At 43.0% G+C, this 24,502-nt stretch overlaps 1 protein-coding gene across 1 annotated transcript in view; it reads right to left on the bottom strand.

Moving 5' to 3' along the window:
• Positions 1 to 24,502, bottom strand: part of LOC124044351 (trafficking protein particle complex subunit 9-like) — a 393,465-nt gene that overhangs the window by 69,287 nt on the left and 299,676 nt on the right. Inside the window, exons 23-24 of the mRNA XM_046364005.1 lie at positions 16,346 to 16,499; positions 8,486 to 8,576 (exon numbers count right to left, since the gene is read on the bottom strand). Coding sequence (XP_046219961.1) covers positions 8,486 to 8,576; positions 16,346 to 16,499 — 245 coding nt within the window. The remainder of the gene's footprint in view (positions 1 to 8,485; positions 8,577 to 16,345; positions 16,500 to 24,502) is intronic.

Raw genomic sequence — 24,502 nt, 5'->3', positions numbered from 1 at the left:
TCTTCAATGTGCTAACTCTTGACCAATACATCCATATATCCCATCCTCACAGAGGACAGCTCTAAATGTGCTAACATTCTATCCACTGGAAGTTCCCAACTTCGCAGTGCTCAGGGGCTGGAACGACCCAGGAATGGCTACGGCAGTCTGGTCTCTGATCCCAACATTAGCCCAGCAGAGCGATAGCTAGGATCACGTTCTGATCCTCTTCAGCCCATAGCCAAACAAATCATCCTCTCCATGTTTGTGTTGTTCCCCTAATGCTGAGGTTCAAACACAACAGAAGCCAGTTTCAGAATGACAAAGCTCTGGTGAATACTAAATTGCTGTGTATATGCTGGGATACTCCTAATAAGCACATGTTGGGGATGAGGATTATTCACATGAACAACAGTGGAGCAGCTAGCTATCGTTACAATGGGACAGTTGTCAGTTTGATATTGACCACAGAGAAGAGAAGGAGGAGGATGGTGTATCTACTGTGTAACTGATGTGGCAAAGATATACCTGTGGAACGTGATGGACATGGAATCTCTGCTTGATGATAAGGAGGGTTGATAGACAGAGTCTGGGTGACAGGGCTAAAAAAAACAGGCAGGTAAATGGGGCAGCTCCTGACAGCATCGCCCCTGATTTTCACCTCCTTCTCTTTGGCCACTCGAAACTCTTCAGGCCCTGTTTAGTATGGGGGACCTTTTCATCACAGCAGCCCCTTTACTTCCCCTCAGCCTCTTCAATCACCCACTCACTGTCAGGGCTAGACTGCAGAGAACCATGAGACCAACAGTATTCAAAGTAGTCTTTCCTGTGTTGTCATCAATAGAGTGATAGGACCATTGGGAGCTGAGGGACTGGAAGCCATGTGAAAGCCTGGATCAGGATGGCATCAGGCCACACAGCTACCATGATCCTCCCAGGGGAGCCATCCTCTTCCTCCCCGCATACACTACCTCCATCCCAGCGTTACCTCTATGTGTGCTGACTCAGGGACATTAGGCTGACTAGACTATGTGTATGTGTCTGTACCATTCTCTCTACCCATCCCCAGCAGAGGGACTGTCCAATCTCATGGTCAGGGAGGATGTACCCTGCCCAGTCCCATCCAGCACCACCATGGTGCTCTTCCTCCTGGCTTTTGGGCTCCTGACCAGAGCTTTAAAGGCAAGATGTCCCCAGTGTGTACTGATCACCCAGCCGCCTGTAACCACTCCAAACGACCATCTGTCTGAGTAGACACACGCATACGCACACACACAGAGCCCATTCAAAAAGAGCTGTCTTATTAAATGATGTCCTGCCTTTTACAGCTGCCCCACCCTACTCTCTCCCTCTCCCTTCCTCTCCCTCCCTCTCTCTCCCTGTTGACCTCTTTATCAACCCAAACATTTGTCTTGCCATTCATGGATGAATTTGAATTCCGTTAAGACGGGTTCCCGGTAGCAGCCTGGAAGGGCAAAGTCCTCTCCCTCTCCTTCGTGTTTCTCTCTCGCCATATCTAAGTCTCTCCTCTCTCCCACTGCTTAGCTACTGAAGAGCCATGTCTCAATACATGGGAGATACTGTATACAGGGCTCTGGTCAAAGGTAATGCACTAAAAAGGGAATAGGGTACCATGTGGGACGTAGGGTCAGTCAGAGCCCCAGAGAGCCCCTGAGAGCCAGAGTTGCCTGTGCTAACTTGGCATACAGATATCTGTTGATTTAACTCCAGTCTATTAAGCTGACGTGGAGACAGCCAAGAGAAGGTGTGCCACTTTGGCTTTAATTCAATTGTTAGCAGAGGAGAAGTAATCAATGAGGCTATTTCCATAACGCTACTCCAGGCCGGCTGCACGTAAACCCTGCTACTGCTGCTGCTGCCACCTGGTTCCCTTGGCCTTGTTCAGAAAGATTTAAATGCTATGAGCATAGCACTACAACGGGCTGCAGAACACACAAACCCTGCTACTACTGCTGCTTCTGCCAACTGCCCTGTATGGGCCCTGTTCAGTAGGGAGGAAACGTTTTGAAACAGACTGAAACAGGGAGGTACGGAGACAGATAGTAGAGCATGCAGACGGTGGCAGAGACCAGGGCGCCCATATGTGGTCAAGAATCGAGAAAGCCAGGCTCTCTAAAAGTGCATCCATTTCTCTCTACACTCCCCATGGAATGTGACTGATACTACAGGGAACACACAGCCCACTGACTGAACTAAAGCAACATGGTCTCTGACAGCTAGCTGTAAACAGAGTAACAAAAAGACAAACATGTTTGGCGATGTACATCCCATGGCAATGTGGCAGATTAAAACAATAGTTTATGGTTAAATGCAGTTAATAGTTCCTTCTCACCCCTTAAATTCACCAGGATATTATATTGCTCTCATTTAATGATATTTGTCCGTCTCATTCTACCCATTCATCTCTATCCCTTCATCCCTCTTTCTGTGACTCATGTTTTGGAGGAGAAGACCCCTCCAGGTTTTCTGGAGTGTCAGGATCGTTTGTCACAGATAATCAGGCCGACCAGCCAGTAACCTTTTGAAAAACAATAGGGGAAGAAACACCAAGCACACCAAAGTACCTCGGATGACATTTAAGCAGGGAGTGTGTGTGTGTGTGTGTGTAACACTATCAAATAAAGTACCAGCTTTTCAGCTGCTGAAGACAGGTGTGTGTCCAATGTTGACATCATCGCTGAAGTTGTAGGCATATTTATTATCCAGAGCAGCTGCCAGACAGACAGAAATCGATTGAGACACGTGTCCACACAATTCTTGATGAAAAATGGTCTCGAATCAACAAATCGCTGTGAGAGGAGTCAGCCATTACACCTGCTCAGTCAGCCAATAGTATTGATGCTTTCTGCCCATGGAGAGGCCCAAAAGCAGGCTAGAGAGCAGAGAGCAGGGCGGGTGGTAGAGTAGAGAGCAGGGCGGGTGGCCCGCATGACACCAGTGTACTGTGGGCTCAAATTGTATTGTATATTAATACAATTGTTCAGAGAAAAGAGAAAGAGATTTTGCTTCAAGCGGCATTCAGCAGCTGAAACAACCACGAAGTGTACTCCCTGCCAGCTGAGGGATGAGCCTGGAGAAACGTAACCACTCTCAAATTCATAGACAGAGCTATGGATGCAAGGACTAACCATCCATGATACCACTTTTATAGTATTAACCATGTTTTGAGGCTGTTTACTAAATTTACTTCATTTAAAATTGTTTACAAACATTGGAGAAAAAACAAGCTGATATTTTCGGTTCTGATGGGTTACAACAGTTGAACCAAGCTCATGAAGCATTTAGAAGTTATTTTCTTCAAGAATCAAATGGGTATATATCTAATTCATACATCTAAAAATGAATGTATCAGCTTCAGATTTCCCCTTTAACAAGTAATAAAAAATACATTTGATAAAAGACAGGGGTCAAAATGATTGGCTCCCCTGTTTGTAATACTTTAGCGCCCTCACCCTCCGAGGATAACGACACAGCCTTCTTGTTTTATGAGTTTGAAGAACACAAAAGGATTTTGGCTAAAACGATCTGAAAAGCTTCTGTATTGAGGAATTGTCTAAGACCAATCACAATGTACTCTCCAACCTCATAAAACATTTAAAACAAAGGCTCAGTGTTGTTGTCCTCACAAGGGGAGGGTGCTGGAGTATTACAAACAGGGGAGCCAATAACCCTAACTTTTTAGATTTTTTTATTTATTACTTATTACACACAATTTGTTTCTCTGAGCAATTGCATTAGTATAAAATAATCTATTTTTTCATTACTTTTTTGCATACAATATAGGTCAGTATTTGTATTATTTATTTTATAGTATTTTTTGCTGTCAATCTCTATCATAGGTGCAGATAATTATGTTAATTCATTATTATTATATACACTGAGTATACCAAACATTAGGAACACCTTCCTAATTTTGAGTTGTCCCTCCCCCCCTCACCCCCACAGATTTGTTAAGTTGGCCGGATGTCCTTTGGTTGGTGGACCAGTCTTGATACACATGGGAAACTGTTGAATGTGAAAACCCCCGCACCTACTATCATACCCCGTTCAAAGGCGCTGAAATGTTTTGTCTTGAGACATCAAAGGAGATCATAGCTTTCACCTGGATTCACCTGGTCAGTCTATGTCATGGAAAGAGTAGGTCCGAATTTTTTGTATACTCAGAACTACATAGCACATAAACTAGAAATTGGTTTGTAGAGAAAATGTTGAAGCACAAAATATGAACGCTTACAAAATAAAGAGAAACACTACTGAAAAAGGTCACTCGTAGATCTTACCAAATGATTATGTTTGTTGAGGCTCACTAGACCAGAATGAATCACGATGAACATGTTAAGGTAGAAGTAATGCAGTGCAGCCTGTTTACATGGCTTCTTAGTCCCCCTCTATACCCCACACTGAAACAACACTAATAAAGGGAGGTACCAGACATGCAAATACACCTTACATTACTACTCTGTCATTGGCTGGTGAATCGAATATCTTCTTCACTCGCCGAGGCGTTAGAGAAAGTGACTGATATAGATTATCATATCAGTGTGTGTGTATGTGTGTGAAATCTGTTCTGTAGTAGCTAGGTTGTTGTTGCTCTGCTGCTGCCTAAAGGGGGTAATCAGTTCCTAATGGTCCCTAGCTCTATGGCTGACTCCCTCACTCCCCATTCAATAATAAGGCCCTAAGCAAACAGGAAGGCATAAAGACCCTTTCTGTTTCTGCCACTTTCCCAATGTTGGAAAAGTCCACAATTAAATATTCATGGGTTGCTACAATATGGTAATGTGAAGAAGTCACTGTAGATCCTCTAAAGCTCTGTCAGGTTGGATGGGGAGTGTCGCTGCACAGCTATTTTCAGGTCTCTCCAGAGATGTTCGATCGGGTTCAAGTTCAGGCTCTGGCTGGACCATTCAAGGACATTCAGAGACATGTCCTAAAGCCATTCCTGCGTTGTCTTGGCTGTGTGATTAGGGTTGTTGTCCTGTTGGAAGGTGAACCTTCACCAGTCTGAGGTCCTGAGTGCTCAGGAGCAGGTTTTCATCAAGGATCTCTCTGCACTTTGCTCCGTTCATTTTCCCCTCGATCCTAACTAGCCTCCCAGTCCCTGCCGCCTGAAAAACATCCCCACAGCATGATGCTGCCACCACCATGCTGCATTGAAGGGATGGTGTGAGGTTTCTTCCAGACGTGACGCTTGGCATTCAGGCCAAAGAGTTCAATCTTGGTTTCATCAGACCAGATAATCTTGTTCCTAATGGTCAGAGTCCTTTAGGTGCCTTTTGGCAAACTCCAAGCAGGCTGTCATTTGACTTTTACTGAGAAGTGGGTTCCGTCTGGCCATTCTACCATAAAGGCCTGATTGGTGAAGTGCTGCAGAGATGGTTGTCCTTCTGGAAGGTTCTCCCATCTCCACAGAAGAAATCTAGAGCTCTGTAAGAGTGACCATCAGGTTCTTGGTTATCTCCCTGGCCAGGGCCCTTCTCCCCCGATTGCTCAGTTTGGCCGGGCGGACAACTATAGGAAGAGTTTTGGTGGTTTCAAACTTCTTCCATTTAAGAATAGAGGCCACTGTATTCATCGGGAATTTCAATGCTGTATAATTTTTTTGGTACCCTTCCCCAGATATGTGTCTCGACACAATCCTGTGTCGGATTTTTACAGACAATTACTTCGACCTCATGTCTTTGGTCTTTGCTCTGACATGCATTGTCAACTGTGGGACCTTATTGACAGGTGTGATATTGACAGGTGTGTGCCTTTCCAAATCATGTCCAATCAAGTTGTAGAAACATCTCAAGGATGATCAATGGAAACAGGATGCACCTGAGCTCAATTTCGACTCTAATAGCAAAGGGTCTAAATACTTCTGTTTTTTATATTTTATAAATTAAAAAACAGTTTTCGCTTTGTCATTATGGGGTAGATTAATGAGGCCATTTAAAAAAAAATAATACGTTTTTGAATAAGGCTGTAACGTAACAAAATGTGGAAAAAGTCAAGGGGTCTGAATACTTTCCGAACGCGCGGTGGCCAGTAAGCTATTGGAAGTCTGATTCCCTGGCAATGTCCAAGACAGTGGATAGAAAGGGCTACACTTTAAACCCAATTCAGAGATACTGTCATTGTGTTCTGCCAGCAGCATACCACACTGCATCCCACTGCTGGCTTGCCACTGAAGCTAAGCAAGGTTGTTCCCTGGATGGGAGACCAGATGCTGCTGGAAGTGGTGTTGGGGGGCCAGTAGGAGGCACTCTTTCCTCTGGTCTAAAAAAAAAGATCCCAATGCCCCAGTGCAGTGATTGGGGACATTGCCCTGTCACTAGAGATCCCATGGCATTTATCGTAGGAGTAGGGGTGTTAACCCTGGTGTCCTGGCTAAATTCCCAATCTGGCCCTCATTCAATTATGGCCACCGAATTAGAGGAATGGCCGATTAATTAGGGCCGATTTCAAGTTTTCATAACAATCGGAAATCTGTATTTTTGGACACCAATTTTTTTTACACCTTTATTTAATCTTTATTTAACCAGGCAAGTCAGTTAAGGACACATTCTTATTTTCAATGACGGCCTAGGAACACTGTGTTAACTGCCTTGTTCAGGGGCAGAACGACAGATTACCTTGTCAGCTTGGGGATTCAATCTTGCAACCTTTCAGTTAACTAGTCCAACGCTCTAACCACCTGATTACATTGCACTCCACGAGGAGACTGCCTGTTACGCGAATGCAGTAAGCCAAGGTAAGTTGCTAGCAAGCATTAAACTTATCTTATAAAAAACAATCAATCAATAATAACCTAATCAACCCCAGCTTCCAATTGGCTCATTCACCCCTTCTCCCCTGTAACTATTCCCAAGGTCATTGCTGTAACTTATAAGGGTCAAGGGTTAAAATAAAGGGTTAAATATCAGGCTTAAATAGAAAAAAATAAAATGGTACAAGAATGAACAAATTGTGAGGATGAGTTATTGATTTTGTTGACACAGCTGCTCATCAATGATATCTTGGGGCAAAGTGACTTCTGTCATTATCTATCATTAGGAACACTGTCGAGACATCAGGACAAATAGTCTCTCACTAACCCAATTAGACCTCACCTTAACTAAGCAACAATGGAAAGCAAACAAGATATTCCTGATTCAATGGAATTAGAGTAAATAACCGTCAATTTCTTATCTCTTCTAACATGGCCACAACCTGGTATGACAATTCTATACACCACACTCAAAACACATAAAAGAGAAACCATTATGTACCAAATGCTTCACGGCTAAACGGATTGCAGTATGAAAATACAGTATACATAACCCTAGGCTAACAGTTAGCCAGTCACGTGTCTACTGTAAGAGGCTAACTTTAGCTGTAACCATATTAAATGAATCCACCCACTCAGTGTTCGGATTATTTGATCCCGAGGGAGAATGCTTAAGAGAAGGTCCATCATTGAGACCATGATAGCTACTCTGATAACACCATCCTAACAGGCTGGGACAAATGAACTGCATTCTTATCGTAGAGGACAGTGCGCACACACACACACACACACACACACACACACACACACACACACACACACACACACACACACACACACACACACACACACACACACACACACACACACACACACACACACACACACACACACACACACACACACACACACACACACACACACACCATCCTGAAGACTGCGATGTGATCATGTGCTCCTCAAAATGACCTAAAATGTTCCTCTGAAAGTAATAGACTAGAAATAAAAGAAGTAGAACCTCTAAGTGTCAGAATATCTGGGTCCTTTGATGACTCAGACAGAAGTGAGTTTGGAGAATTGTTCATGAGAACAGAAACGCTGAAGATAAAATGTCCTCATCTACTGTGTCACCATAACAGATGTCTCTTTCTGATAAACCAGGAGACACTAAACTGACTAATGAACACACTCACTAACCTCCAAGAAAAGGCAGCACTGTTCGGCGAACATAAATACACCCCCGCACACACTTAATAAATAAATGAAAGCTGATATTTGAGAGGTGGTTCACAGATGGTGAGCCCCAGAAAGGGAGGGAAGCTCCTCCAAGTCTCTCTGTGGTGTCCCAGGGTGCTTCACACGTCCCCCAGCCACTCCAGTACTGCCTTCTGACAGCTCCCTAAAATAGCCCCGCTGTCTATTATAAATGCAAATAGAAAACATGACTTGAGACAGATGTGGTGGGATTGTGTGGGCTGGTGTGTTAATTGCCAGGTCTAGTGGTTTGGGTTCGTTGGGTTCGGCACCTCCATAGGAACGATGGTGATTGACACTTCTAATTCAAACAGTTCATGCCTCATCACGATCCATGATCATAATGTTTTTGGACGGATCATTTGAGTAGGGACAAGAATACCCATACATTTCAGTGGTTTTACGTCAATGGTAATGCCAAGCATCTCCTACATCGCACAGTGTGTGTGTGTGTATATATGTGTGTGTATGTGTACTCACCCCACTGTAGAGGTGCCAGCTGCATGTGCTCGAGGACCAACTGGTTGAGAACTCCCTCCACACTGGCCTCTCCCTGGCGACACACAGAAGGGTGAGCTAGGGTTAAGGACAACACACTGGCCTCTCCCTGGTGACACACAGAAGGGTGAGCTAGGGTTAAGGACTACACACGGGCCTCTCCCTGGCGACACACAGAAGGGTGAGCTAGGGTTAAGGACTACACACTGGCCTCTCCCTGGCGACACACAGAAGGGTGAACTAGGGTTAAGGACTACACACTGGCCTCTCCCTGGCGACACACAGAAGGGTAAGCTAGGGTTAAGAACTACACACTGGCCTCTCCCTGGCGACACACAGAAGGGTGAGCTAGGGTTAAGGACTACACACTGGTCTGGAGGGTGCTGGGGACTCAGTGTCTCTGATGACATTCGCAATTAATAGAGAGAAAGGATTCACAAGTATTAATGTTAAAACTAAGGTAAAATAGTACAGTGGAATTTTCCCTCCCTTTAACTGGATATGAGACAAGGGCAAGTTTCTTTCGTGACAAAACGAGACTGCAGCCACACTCAGCGCAAGCGGTACCAATGCACCAAATCTGGAACAGACAGGAGCCTGAACAGCTTCTACCCCAAGCCATAAGACTGCTAAATAGGTAGTTAAATAGTTAACCAATAGCTACCCGGAATATCTACACTGACCCTTTTTGCACTCTTTTGACTCATCACATCCGCTGCTGTTACTGTTTATTACCTATCCTGTTGCATAGTCACTTTATGTACAGCTGAAGTTGGATGTTGACATACACCGTAGCCGTAGTTCCTGACATTTAATCTGAGTAAAAATTCCCTGTCTTAGGTCAGTTAGGATCACCACTTCATTTTAAGAATGTGAAATGTCAGAATAATAGAAGAGAGAATGATTTATTTCAGCTTTTCTTTCATTCAGCACATTCCCAGTGGGTCAGAAGTTTACATACACTCAATTAGTATTTGGTAGCATTGCCTTTAAATTCTTTAACTTGGGTGAAACGTTTCGGGTAGCCTTCCATAAGCTTCCCACAATAAGTTGGGTGAATTTTGGCTCATTCCTCCTGACAGAAGCAGGGTAACTGAGTCAGGTTTGTAGGCCTCCTTGCTCGCAAATGATTTTTCTGTTCTGCCCACAAATTTTCTATGGGATTGAGGTCAGGGCTTTGTGATGGCCACTCCAATATTTTGCCTTTGTCGTTCTTAAGCCAATTTGCCACAACTTTGGAAGTATGCTTGATGTTATTGTCCATTTGGAAGACCCATTTGCGACCAAGCTTTAACTTCCTGACTGATGTCTTGAGATGTTGCTTCAGTACATCCCCATAATGTCCCCTCCTCATGATGCCATCTATTTTGTGAAGTGCACCAGTCTCTCCTGCAGCAAAGCACCCCCACAACATGATACTGCCACCCCCGTGCTTCATGGTTGGGATGGTGTTATTCAGCTTCCAAGCCTCCCACTTTTTCCTCCAAACATAACGATGGTCATTATGGCCAAACAGTTCTATTTGTCTTTCAACAGACCAGAGGACATTTCTCCAAAAAGTACCATCTTTGTCCCCATGTGCAGTTGCAACCTGTAGTCTGGCTTATTTATGGCCATTTTGGAGCAGTGGCTTCTTCCTTGCTGAGCGGCTTTTCAGGTTATATTGATATGGGACTCGTTTTACTGTGGATATAGATACTTTTATACCTGTTTCCTCCAGCATCTTCACAAGGTCCTTTGCTGTTGTTCTGGGATTGATTCGCTCTTTTCGCACCAATAACGTTCATCTCTAGGAGACGTCTCCTTCCTGAGCGAAATGACGGCTGCATCGTCACATGGTGTTCATAATTGCGTACTATTGTTTGTACAGATGAACGTGGTACCTTCAGGCGTTTGGAAATTGCTCCCAAGGATGAATCAGACTTGTGGAGGTGTCCAATTGTTATTCTTTGCTATTCTTGGCTGATTTCTTTTGATTTTCCCATGATGTCAAGCAAAGAGGCACAGAGTTTGAAGGTAGGCCTTGAAATACATCCACAGGTACACCTCCAATTGACCCAAATGATGTTAATTAGCCTGTCAGTAGCTTCTAAAGCCATGACATAATTTTCTGGAATTTTCCAAGCTGTTTAAAGGCACAGTAAACTTAGTGTATGTAAACTTCAAGTGAAATAATCTGTTCTGTAAACAATTGTTGGAAAAATGACTTGTGTCATGCACAAAGTAGATGTCTTAACCCACTTGCCAAAACTATAGTTTGTTAACAATACATTTGTGGGGTGGTTGAACAATGAGCTCTAATGGCTCCAACCTCAGTGTATGTAAACTTCTGACTTCAACTGTAGATACCTCAATTACCTCGTACCCTTGCACATCGTACTGGTACAACTTGAAACTATAGCCAAGTTATCATTACTCATTAAAAAAATAAAAAAAGAATCCCCTTTATTTAACCAGGTAGACTAGTTGAGAACAAGGTCTCATTTACAACTGCGACCTGGCCAAGATAAAGCAAAGCAGTGCGACACAAACAACAACACAGAGTTACACATTGAATAAACAAGCGTCCAGGCAATAACACAATAGAAAAACAAAGAAAGTCTATATACAGTGTGTATTTATTTATTCCTTCAATTATTATTTTTCTCTCCGCATTGTCAGGAAGGGCCCATAAGTAAGCATTTCACTGATACTCTACACCTGTTGTTTATGAAGCACGTGACAGATCAAATGTGATTTGATAACAAACTAACAAAGTGGCAAATATACACCTGAGAAATATGTGAAGAGAGAGTGAGAGAGAGAGAGCGATGGAGAGAGAGAGAAAAAAGAGAGAAAAAGAGAGGATTTATGAAGTATGATTCTCCAGTGTAGCTTTAAATTGGCTGCAGCCCAGTGGTTGATAGATAAGCCTGTGGCTCCCTGGTTGCCTAGTGACTCTGTTAGGGGAGCTGAGGGCTCGAGGAGGACAGAGATTCACGGTTGGCTGGCTGGCCATTACTGTACAGTTCATGTTCTGTTCTATATGTGGAAAAGAAGCTCTCTGTGTAGACTGCCCTAGGCTTGGTGTTAGACAATACCAGACCAGGCTACATACAGTAGAAATACAGGAAGTGCTACTATAACAGTCTTTGGGTCAAAGGTCATTGAGACAATCTTTTTCCTATTTTCCTCTAACCTTATTCCCCAGTGTCATATCGGAATGTTGTGATTAAGAAACATAATATCCATTCACAAATCTCATTCAGGGTGATGCAATGAGAACCCTGAAAAGTAAAACTGCCTTAACAACCCAACAAGTCATAAAGATGCATCTTCTCAACCATTAGTGGAGGGAATAATGGAAATAATTTTCATTATTGTGTAATTGGTCTCATAATAAGAACTGGGATTATCTAAAAACTTCTCACATCTCAGAGAGAAAAAACATTGTGTATAAAGCCTACAGAGCAGTCCGCTCCTCAGCCAAGTCATGTCTCAAAACCGCCCACGCTTCCATGTCTTCTAGCCTAGCATGGTTTCTGGGAGCAAAACTGCAACACTGCAAGTCAACCTGTCACTCCAATCTGATTGGTTGGCTAAGAACCCACATTTAGCTCTGCCTGTCGAGTCCTTCTGTTCCTGAACACTCAGTAAAACGCATTTATCAGAGAAGAACAACAAGATTATAATTGAGGTTATAACCGTTGAACCTTTCCTTGGTGACATCGTAGGGCTGGCTAGGGAGCTAATGCTGCTAATGCTGAGTACTCAGATAAACAGAGCTGTCATAAAGACATTACGTTGATAATATGTTATGATAAAGAAAACCTGCTCCTCTGGTCCACCACACAGCTGACAGTGTGAATAATGACTGGAATAATACTGTGCTGCTGTAAAACCACATAGTGTTAACATGACTAGAATGAACAAAGTAACACCACATAGTGTTAACATGACTAGAATGGACAAAGTAACACCACATAGTGTTAACATGACTAGAATGGACAAAGTAACACCACATAGTGTTAACATGACTAGAATGGACAAAGTAACACCACATAGTGTTAACATGACTAGAATGGACAAAGTAACACCACATAGTTGGAATGACTAGAATGGACAAAGTAACACCACATAGTGTTAACATGACTAGAACGGACAAAGTAACACCACATAGTGTTAACATGACTAGAATGGACAAAGTAACACCACATAGTGTTAACATGACTTGAATGGACAAAGTAACACCACATAGAGTTAACATGACTAGAATGGACAAAGTAACACCACATAGTGTTAACATGACTAGAATGGCCAAAGTAACACCACATAGTGTTAACATGACTAGAATGGACAAAGTAACACCACATAGTGTTAACATGACTAGAATGGACAAAGTAACACCACATAGTGTTAACATGACTAGAATGGACAAAGTAACACCACAGTGTTAACATGACTAGAATGAGACATTCTGTCTTATTCGTGCCCATCTCAGTGATACATTTACAGTTAATTCCTAGAATTTCCTATCTACTATTTTTTCCAGTCTGTTGCCGTTCTCCTTGTCGGAGTGGACACGTTGTTTGCAGAGTGCACAACCTATGCTACACATGTGAGAAACACGTTTATTTCATTCCATTTACGAGTTTTGACAATTTAGCAATCGTCTTTTGTTTGGAGCGCTCCTGTCAATGAGTAAGGACGCGCACCTGATTACACATAGAAGTAGGCCTATAGGCTACCTGGCCTGATTACACATAGAAGTAGGCCTATAGGCTACCTGGCCTGATTACACATAGAAGTAGCCCTATAGGCTACCTGGCCTGATTACAAATAGAAGTAGGCCTATAGGCTACCTGGCCTGATTACACATAGAAGTAGGCCTATAGGCTACCTGGCCTGATTACACATAGAAGTAGGCCTATAGGCTACCTGGCCTGATTACACATAGAAGTAGGCCTATAGGCTACCTGGCCTGATTACACATAGAAGTAGCCTATAGGCTACCTGGCCTGCCATAAAGTAGGCCTATAGGCTACCTGGCCTGATTACACATAGAAGTAAGGCTACCTGGCCTGCACATAGTAGGCCTATAGGCTACCTGGCCTGATTACACATAGAAGTAGGCCTATAGGCTACCTGGCCTGATTACACATAGAAGTAGGCCTATAGGCTACCTGGCCTGATTACACATAGAAGTAGACCTATAGGCTACCTGGCCTGATTACACATAGAAGTAGGCCTATAGGCTACCTGGCCTGATTACACATAGAAGTAGGCCTATAGGCTACCTGGCCTGATTACACATAGAAGTAGGCCTATAGGCTACCTGGCCTGATTACACATAGAAGTAGGCCTATAGGCTACCTGGCCTGATTGCACATAGAAGTAGGCCTAGGTTAGGCTAGGCATATAGGTTACCTGGCCTGATTACAGGCCTATAGGTTACCTGGCCTGATTACACATAGAAGTAGGCCTATAGGCTACCTGGCCTGATTGTACATAGAAGTAGGCCTATAGGTTACCTGGCCTGATTGTACATAGAATTAGGCCTATAGGTTACCTGGCCTGATTACACATAGAAGTAGGCCTATAGGCTACCTGGCCTGATTGCACATAGAAGTAGGCCTATAGGCTACCTGGCCTGATTGCACATAGAAGTAGGCCTATAGGCTACCTGGCCTGATTACACATAGAAGTAGGCCTATAGGCTACCTGGCCTGCTCACAAATGTAGGCATATAAATGTGCACATTTGGGGATCTGATAGTATTTCTGATTGGCTTAATTAACAAGCACTATCGAGCTGCGGAGCTTCTCAAAGTCATGTTTTCTTCACCTCAAACAGCAACCTAACAAAGTCGGTTTTTACATCCATTGAGAATGACAATAATTCCTCAATGTATTTGAAAATAACCACTCAGCTTGAAAGGAAAAATGTCATGCTCTGTCATAAAATAGGCCTACCTGACTACTTCTTATCCCTTGCGCAAATATCCTACAGCTGTGTCTGTAGCTCACTGGCGCAGGGAATATTTTATACAATGTTGCTTCAGGCTGGACCCAAGTTAATAGTTCATACAATGTTTCAAGATCGTTGCAGACACGCCATGCATAGCCAATTAGATTTATAGGACATTTTTTTATCAGGATATTTTCCACCTTCAGGCTGCAATGTTTCTATTTGTTAGCTTTATAGGCTATATTTACATAGTAGGCAATGGCAAAATAAGTTACTTTTTAGGTTTGTATCATTTTAATTTAGATTTGGATTCATTTTGATGCCGTGTGGACGGATAGAGGGACAGGGACAGGAATGGTTGGGGAGTTGGGGTTGTTAACGGGGCTTAGGTGTGTATCGGGGTGGGGGTCTGAGAAGAAGGTAGACTACTCCAAAGGCCAGAACTTGAAGATACACTCATTCTTTCCTGAGGGGACGTCATGACAGTAACAGGCCTTCTGTTCCTACTCCTCTTCCTCTGGCTGGTTTGTTTCTCTTCAGCCACATTATATTTAGGAGACTGTCGTTATCGGTAGAACTGAAACAGTACAATTCCATAATGAATGAGAGATACTCTATTAATGCTAGGCCAAGTTGCATGGTCTGCTAAGAAGCGAGATAAGGTGTTTCGGCACAGTTCTCTTAAATAAGAAGTAGGATATTAACAATGCATGTTATTATGAATAAATGCCAAGCCAAGGGTGACCCAGATCATATTACGTGATTGTAACCCTTCTGTTCACAGTCCTAGTTTTCTATACTTAAAACCTATTTATTTCCGCAATGTTTCAATGTTTTTCTGATCTAACAATTTCAGATAACAAAAAAAATTATACGTTGTTTGAACAAGTGCTTGGTTGGAAATATAGTGCCTTTCATTCTCCAGCCTCAATAACATAATCACACAGCCCAGTTCTGAGTAGAGCTCTGACATGCACCGCGCTCTGATTTAACAGTACCCTCTGAGAAACAACATTAGTGACGTCATCTACTGCAGTCGCTTCTGTACGCACGCACGCACCCATCCACACACACACACATTATATTCTTCTATCCTCGTGGGGACCTAAAACGTATTTCCATTTAAAATCATATTTTCCCTAACCCTAAATCTAACCATAACCCTAACTCCTAACCCTAATATTAATCCTAAACCCTTTAAAATAGCTTTTGTCCTGGGACGTGAGAAATGTTCCCACAAGGGATAATTGTCCTTGTTTTACTATCCTTGTGGGGACTTTTAGGGATTATCGGTCCCACAAGGATAGAAGAACCCCCCCGCACGCACACACACACACACACACACACACACACACACACACACACACACACACACACACACACACACACACACACACACACACACACACACACACACACACACACACACACACACACACCCACACACACACACACACACACACACACACACACACACAGCTGCCAAATTTCTTGCAGATCAAACAAATGCACACAATCACAGCAGTGTTTATGTATTACTAAAATGGAAAATATGATCAACAGCGCAGGGACTCCGATTAATTATTAATTGTACACCTCCTCCCTGTAACAACTTGATAGACCATTCTAAACAACACTGAGTCTGTATATTGGTAATAGCCCCCTCATTACCTAAGAGGTTCTGATGGAGTGCCCTGCCTGCATATTGACAAAGGATATGTCTCAAATGGCACCCTATTCCCTATATAGTGCCCAAGGCTGCATGAACATTTTGCCATACTTTCTCCCATCTGTCAGTGCAGTAGAACTGGCACACAACCTAGCCAAAAGACCTCCGGATGTAGCATCCAGATGCCTTCTAATAAGGATCTGTATACATCCAACATCAAAGGATATGATGTTCCAGGTGATGCCCAGGGTGCTGCTGATCATGGAGGCCTGGGCGTGAAGCCTCTCCTCCTCCAATAGTTTGGGGTTGGTGTAGCGAACGGCCTCCTGGTCCGGCTGGGGCAACGTGTGAAAGTCGAACTTAGCCACCTGGATCGCCATCCTAGAGGGGAGGGAGAGAGAAGAGAGAAGGTTAGACACAGGAGACAGACTTGGGTGCAACTTTGAAAAATTTGAATTGACCTTTATTTATACAGGTTTTTTTCTCATTGAGATAACATTTTCCAACAGAGAACTGGCCCAATAGCAGCAGGGGGAACAACGTTTTAGAAAAAACAACTTACATACACTAACACAACATTAAAGAAAACTATAAACACACATACAGTACAACAAAAACATTTGACATTAAAAATACAAAAGTCTTGACTAAAAACGGTGGCGTGAAAAGAATTACACTCTTCTATGATATATACATCAATCAAGTGTTTAAACTCCACCAACGAAACTAGATCATCAAATTTTAAAATGTTCAGGAGAGAATTCCAGGATTACGATGCTAAGTACAGTGGGGCAAAAAAGTATTTAGTCAGCCACCAATTGTGCAATTTCTCCTACTTAAAAAGATGAGAGAGGCCTGTAACTTTCATCATAGGTGCACTTCAACTATGACTGACAAAATGAGAAAAGAAATTCCAGAAAATCACATTGTAGGTTTTTTAATGAATTTATTTGCAAATTATGGTGGAAAATAAGTATTTGGTCAATAACAAAATTATATCTCAATACTTTGTTATATACCCTTTGTTGGCAATGACAGAGGTCAAACATTTTCTGTAAGTCCTCACAAGGTTTTCACACACTGTTGCTGGTATTTTGGCCCATTCCTCCATGCAGATCTCCTCTAAAGCAGTGATGTTTTGGGGCTGTTGCTGGGCAACACGGACTTTCAACTCCCTCCAAAGATTTTCTATGGGGTTGAGATCTGGAGACTGGCTAGGCCACTCCAGGACCTTGAAATGCTTCTTACGAAGCCACTCCTTCGTTGCCCAGGCGGTGTGTTTGGGATGATTGTCATGCTGAAAGACCCAGCCACGTTTCATCTTCATTGTCCTTGCTGATGGAAGGAGGTTTTCACTCAAAATCTCACGATACATGACCCTATTCATTCAGTTGTTCTGGTCCCTTTGCAGAAAAACAGCCCCGAAGCATGATGTTTCCACCCCATGCTTCACAGTAGGTATGATGTTCTTTGGATGCAACTCAGCATTCCTCCAAACACGACGAGTTGAGTTTTAACCAAAAAGTTATATTTTGGTTTCATCTGACCATTTGACATTCTCCCAATCTTCTTCTGGATCATCCAAATGCTCTGTAGCAAACTTCAGACGGGCCTGGACATGTACTGGCTTAAGCAGGGGGACACGTCTGGCACTGCAGGATTTGAGTCCCTGGCGGCATAGTCTGTTACTGATGGTAGGCGTTTGATACTTTGGTCCCAGCTTTCTGCAGGTCATTCACTAGGTCCCCCCGTGTGGTTCTGGGATTTTTGCTCACCATTCCTTGTGATCATTTTGACCCTACGGGGGGAGATCTTGCGTGGAGCCCCAGATCGAGGGAGATTATCAGTGGTCTTGTATGTCTTCCATTTCCTAATAATTGCTCCCACAGTTGATTTCTTCAAACCAAGCTGCTTACCTATTGCAGATTCAGTCTTCCCAGCCTGGTGCAGGTCTACAATTTTGTTTCTGGTGTCCTTTGACAGCTCTTTGATCTTGGCCATAGTGGAGTTTGGAGTGTGACTGTTTGAGGTTGTGGACAGCTGTCTTTTATACTGATAACAAGTTCAAACAGGTGCCATTAATACAGGTAACGAGTGGAGGACAGAGGAGCCTCTTAAAGAAGAAGTTACAGGTCTGTGAGAGCCAGAAATCTTGCTTGTTTGTAGGTGACCAAATACTTATTTTCCACCATAATTTGCAAATAAATTCATTAAAAATCCTACAATGTGATTTTCTGGATTTTCTTTCTCATTTTGTCTGTCATTGTTGAAGTGTACCTATGATGAAAATTACAGGCCTCATCTTTTTAAGTGGGAGAACTTGCACAATTGGTGGCTGACTAAATACTTTTTTACCCCACTGTAACTAAAACTATTTCTACCATGACCTGTTCTAATATTTGGTACTGTTCGAAGCAAATGAGAATGGGACAGTAATTGATATTTATTTTCCGACCTGACTAAAAAAGAACAGAGATAAAATGGAATTTTACCTAATAGGGTCTTATAAATCAGTGTATTCCAGTGTTAAAGCCTACTCAAGGTCAATGACGACCAGCCAACAGCGCAACACAATGATGTGTTAAACGTTTCTGATTTGTAATGAACCTGAGGGCTGCATGACACACTGAATGAAGTGCTCTCAGGGTAGTGAGATAACATCACTAAAATCTAAAAGCCTCAAAAGAAAAACAAGCCTGATGCCGGTAATATAAATAAAATAAAAAGTTCTCGACATGCACAGTGAAGCTCAGCTTATCATCAACCCACACACCAAAATATTTGTACACTTTAACATGCTCTACAGTATGCCCAGCCAATGTAGCAATGACATAATTAGTAACATGCCTGGCATTTGTTTTACCTGAATTTAGAACCAGCTTTAAATCATACAGATTCTTTTGTATGACGTTAAATGTTCTTTGGGCATTTTCAAAAGCTAAAGATAAACTACTACCACTTGAATAAAGAACAGTATCATCTGCATAAAAATTAACATCCGCTGTTTCAATAAGATCCCCAATGTTGTTGATATACAAAATGAACAACAGTGGGCCTAAAATAAAACCTCGCGGAACACCTGAACACCATTACACATTGTGTACGATTCGATAGGTAACTTATAAACCAATCTAGAGCATGACCAGTAATTCCACAACATTTTAACCTTTGCAACTTACACATCATGGTCCACAGTGTCAAAAGCCTTCGACAAATCAATAAAGACAGACACACAATGTAACTTCTTATCAATGGCACAGTGGATGTCATTTAAAACCTTTAATGTTGATGAAACAGTGCTGTGGCCAGACCTAAAACCTGATTGCATTCATTTGAAGATGTTTTCTTGGAAGTAGGTCTTTAGCTGCCTACTAACTAAGGACTCCAGTAACTTTGACAGTACAGACAATTTTGATATGGGTCGACAGTTGTCAAGTAGCAAAGGATCTCCACCTTTCAGGAGAGGCAGTACAAAAGCAGATTTCCATAACTTGGAGATTTCCTTAACATCAAGCGTGAGGTTAAAAATACATATTAAGGGGGGGCAATGATGTCTGCAGCTAGGTGTAGGAAGCGGGGGTCTAGTTCATCAGGGCCAGGGGATTTTTGTCCAGGGCTTTACACACTTCTGAAACAGAGAAGGACGAAAAGGAGAACCTGATGGAGTGCACAGGGGTGTCAGGTAAATTCATAGGGGGCTCAATTATAAATTCGACCTTTTCAAATAAACTGCCTGCATCTAAAAAAAATGCTGATTCAAGTCCTTCCGAATGGGGGTCTCTCAGTTACAATCTGTGTGTCTACCAACAATTGTTTGGGAAGCTGTGTATCTTTTTCGCACTCCAAACCATTCACAACTTGCCAAAATTTGGATGGATTATTTAAATGATGTGAAGTAGATTTCAGGTAGAGGTCTGCTTTCAATTTACGGATCATAGCCACACCCATATTTCGAAGAACCAGTCCCTCTTGCTTTAGCCCACATAGCATTTCATTCTCTTATGATTTATTTTTTTACTGAGCCATCCTCAAGGGGAGGAAGAAAGGAGATTGAAGGTTAAACACAGGAGAAAGAGACTTGGGTACTACTGAGCCATTCTAGAGAGGAGGGAGAGAGGAGAGTGAAGGTTAAACACAGGAGAGAGAGACTTGGGTGCTACTGAGGCCATCCTAGAGAGGAGGGAGAGAGGAGAGTGAAGGTTAAACACAGGAGAGAGAGACTTGGGTGCTACTGAGCCATTCTAGAGAGGAGGGAGAGAGGAGAGTGAAGGTTAAACACAGGAGAGAGAGAGACTTGGGTGCTACTGAGCCATCCTAGAGAGGAGGGAGAGAGGAGAGTGAAGGTTAAACACAGGAGAGAGAGACTTGGGTGCTACTGAGCCATTCTAGAGAGGAGGGAGAGAGGAGAGTGAAGGTTAAACACAGGAGAGAGAGACTTGGGTGCTACTGAGCCATCCTAGAGAGGAGGGAGAGAGGAGAGTGAAGGTTAAACACAGGAGAGAGAGACTTGGGTGCTACTGAGCCATCCTAGAGAGGAGGGAGAGAGGAGAGCGAAGGTTAAACACAGGAGAGAGAGACTTGGGTGCTACTGAGCCATCCTAGAGAGGAGGAAGAAAGGAGATCGAATGTTAAACACAGGAGAGAACAAATCCAATTTTGATAAACTCCCATATCTACTGGGTGAAATTCCACAGTGTGCCATCACAGCAGCAAGATTTGTGACCTGTTGCCACGAGAAAAGGGCAACCAGTGAAGAACAAACACCATTGTAAATACAACCCATATTTATGCTTATTTATTTTATCTTGTGTCCTTTAACCATTTGTACATTGTTAAAACACTGTATATATATATATATATATAATATGACATTTGTAATGTCTTTATTGTTTTGAAACTTCTGTATGTGTAATGTTTACTGTTAATTTTGATTGTTTATTTCATTTTATATATTCACTTTATATATTATCTACCTCACTTGCTTTGGCAATGTTAACACATGTTTCCCATACCAATAAAAGCCTTGAATTGAATTGAGAGGAGAGTGAAGATTATAAACACAGGAGAAAGAGACTTGGGTGCTACTGAGCCATTCTAGAGAGGAGGGAGAGAGGAGAGTGAAGGTTAAACACAGGAGAAAGAGACTTGGGTACTACTGAGCCATTCTAGAGAGGAGGGAGAGAGGAGAGTGAAGGTTAAACACAGGAGACAGATATTTGGGTGCTACTGAGCCAACCTAGAGAGGCAGAGCAGAGGAGAGTGAAGGTTAAACACAGGAGAGAGAGACTTGGGTGCTACTGAGCCATTCTAGAGAGGAGGGAGAGAGGAGAGTGAAGGTTAAACACAGGAGAAAGAGACTTGGGTACTACTGAGCCATCCTAGAGAGGCAGAGCAGAGGAGAGTGAAGGTTAAACACAGGAGAAAGAGACTTGGGTACTACTGAGCCATCCTAGAGAGGCAGAGCAGAGGAGAGTGAAGGTTAAACACAGGAGACAGATATTTGGGTGCTACTGAGCCATCCTAGAGAGGCAGAGCAGAGGAGAGTGAAGGTTAGACACACAGGAGACATATATTTGGGTGCTACTGAGCCAACCTAGAGAGGCAGAGCAGAGGAGAGTGAAGGTTAGACACACAGGAAACAGACCTCCAACGGCACTGCCCCACTAAGAGAAAAAGTTAACATAATCCCTAGCTGTCTATTGCTGCTTTCCATGTTGTCTGTAGCTTGTGAAGTGTGGAAACACTTTGTTGCTTTTATGGGTTTTGTCTTGCTGCTTTTTGTGAAATATTGCTCTGTCTACATGCTATGTTTTGCTTGTTCTATATTGCTCTGTGTGTGCTCACTGCTCATTGATGGTCTGTAATGTAATTGTTTTTAAAAACCTGCCCAGGGACTGCGGTTGAAAATGAGCCGGTTGGCTAAAACTGGCACTTTTACTGAAACGTTGATTAATGTGCACTGTCCCTGTGAAAATAAAAATGAACTCAGACTCAAAAGCGGTAGCACTTGATTCAACAACACCGTAAGCACTACGCAAGTGTTTTTGTTTGCAAATAACTGGTCTTACTCTGTGCTAGAAACTTGGCCAAGTATTTCCGCAGGCAGTCACACACTGTAAATAAGTATCCTAACGTCTAAACTTTAATCACAGAAGGACATATTGGTCAGATGATCAGATCAAATCATTTGAGATGTGGGTTTGTTGGCATTTTAAAAGCCAGTCTCCCTCTGAAACCGTGAATATGTTCAGATATAAAGAAACTAAACTAAACTATTAGAGATTCACTGACAGTGTAGCCACAGGCAACACATTTCAGTTCACCATTCAAAATATAGCATTAAACCAAATCAAGAAAGGTAAAATAGGTGGATCAATCCATTCCATTCCCACTAAATATAAAGATGATCAAAGGGCAAGAGACCACAGAAGCACTCAATGCAAACATACAAGACATTTTGGTGTCAGTTGTTGTGGTCAGCAGTTTAGAATGGCAACCTGCACTTACACAATTACACCGGTCTATCTATCTACTGCTATCTACTGCTTGTCAACTGCTTGTTGAAGTTGGTCTGCTCATCTCTAATGCCATCCATCCATCCACCCTGATCCTGCTACTGTCCTGTCCAGTCTACTGACCAGCCCTGGTCAATGATACATTATTTATCCAGTTAGACCAAACACCCTGAGGCTCCAAGCTTCCTGTTCCACAGTGTGTGTGTGTGTGTTCAGGTTCATATCCTAACAGGCGGCAGAGAGAACGTGTTCATAGCCTGCGGTTAGGGCAACAGAGACACATCCGGGATTCATAGTTCTGAATGCTTCTCTAATGAAATACTAACAAACTTCTTACTAATTACCGGGCGCTACATTTATGCCTTCCATTCTAAGAGAAGAGATAAAAGTGCCAATTGGATGCAGCCAGTGCAGTCTATCACAGTGACACGGCACCGTGTGGGCGAAGCAGGAAGGAAGTGGATGAAGACAACTGGAAGAGAGAGATAGGGGGAGAGGGATGCAGAAAAAGAGGTGAACATTTCTACTCCTCAGGCCTGTGTGAAGCGATGAAGATGGCATCAGATTCCCACTCTGTTCCTGCTGTCTTAGCCAATAGCCACTTCCCCTGCTGGCCTGCCACAGCCAATAAGAGCCCACGGAAGGAGGCGACACCCTGCCCTGCACCGGGTTGGCCACCTGTGGACCTTACAGAGGAGTAACTCAAGGCTAGCCTGGTCCCAGATCTCTTTCTGCTGCCTTGTATTTTACTATCCACTCAAACAGATAAGGCACATTATGAAGCAGTAGGGAAGTCAAATCCTCTCCTCTGCATGCCTACTGGTGTCTGTTTACCATTCCAATAACTCTGTGAAGTAAGTGTTCAAATAATGCATTACACCTGATTATCTCCCTAGCAGAATGAGACTTCATCTGTCTTGGATCTTCCTTTGTTTTATTTCATTCATCTAACTGTCTCTTAAACTGTTTCATAACATCCTAGATTTGAAATGAATATATTAAACCATCTTATTTCCAGCCTGTGTGTAATTAATGGTGATGAATGTGGTACTAAATGAAGAGGGTTTAGTAGAGGACTGATTCCCCCAGCAAAGTGAGAGTGATGATGGTGTCCCGGGGAACAGTCAAATCACAGACACAGAGAAACAGCTGCAGGGCCCAGGTTTTTGTCACAACCTAAATCTTTATGACAATGTATAACTATTGACTGTTTGTCTCTCTCCTTCTCTCCAGCTTTCTTACCTTTTCTCCTCAGGCTCTCGCAGGCACTAAAGCGCACGCACGCACGCACACACACACACACACACTGTTGTTACGACTAATAAATAGTCTTCTCTCCAGGTATAAAACAGAGAGCCAGACACTAGAACACTCCCTTTCCCACAGCAGGTAAATGAAATAGAACCATCCATTTGACAGACTTTTACCATCATTCCTCTGTAGGCTGAGACAAACATTAGTACCATGGCTTTCAGGAGGGCACCTGACTGCAAACATTTATCTCCATAGGACAGTGGTCACCACCCTTTCTTCTGCGATCGACTGGTTGATCTCCAAGGCATTCCTAGTCGATCGCCAAACATCTCTGTAAAACGCCCGCCAATAAAGTCTTGCATCCCAAAATGTTTGTGGTTGGTGCACTTGATTTAGCTGCCCTACGCGCCGAGTAGTCCATCTGTTCCCATTATGAACCATGTCATGTGTCTGAAGGTACAACTCTGCCTACCCTGTGGGCCTGGAGAGCAAATCAAGTGCACCTATAGGCCTACCGCTGGCCAATCAGGTAGCTCAGATCACTGTGTCAACAGCTTCCACGAGCCCACAGCGAAGTTGATTGTCGACTACTGTGTGAGATTTCAAAACCATGAC

This window comes from Oncorhynchus gorbuscha, linkage group LG09 (genome assembly GCF_021184085.1).
Source record: "Oncorhynchus gorbuscha isolate QuinsamMale2020 ecotype Even-year linkage group LG09, OgorEven_v1.0, whole genome shotgun sequence".
NCBI lineage: Eukaryota > Metazoa > Chordata > Actinopteri > Salmoniformes > Salmonidae > Oncorhynchus > Oncorhynchus gorbuscha.
Note: the sequence above shows the minus strand (reverse complement) of the source record. Positions and strands in the feature narration are given on the sequence as shown.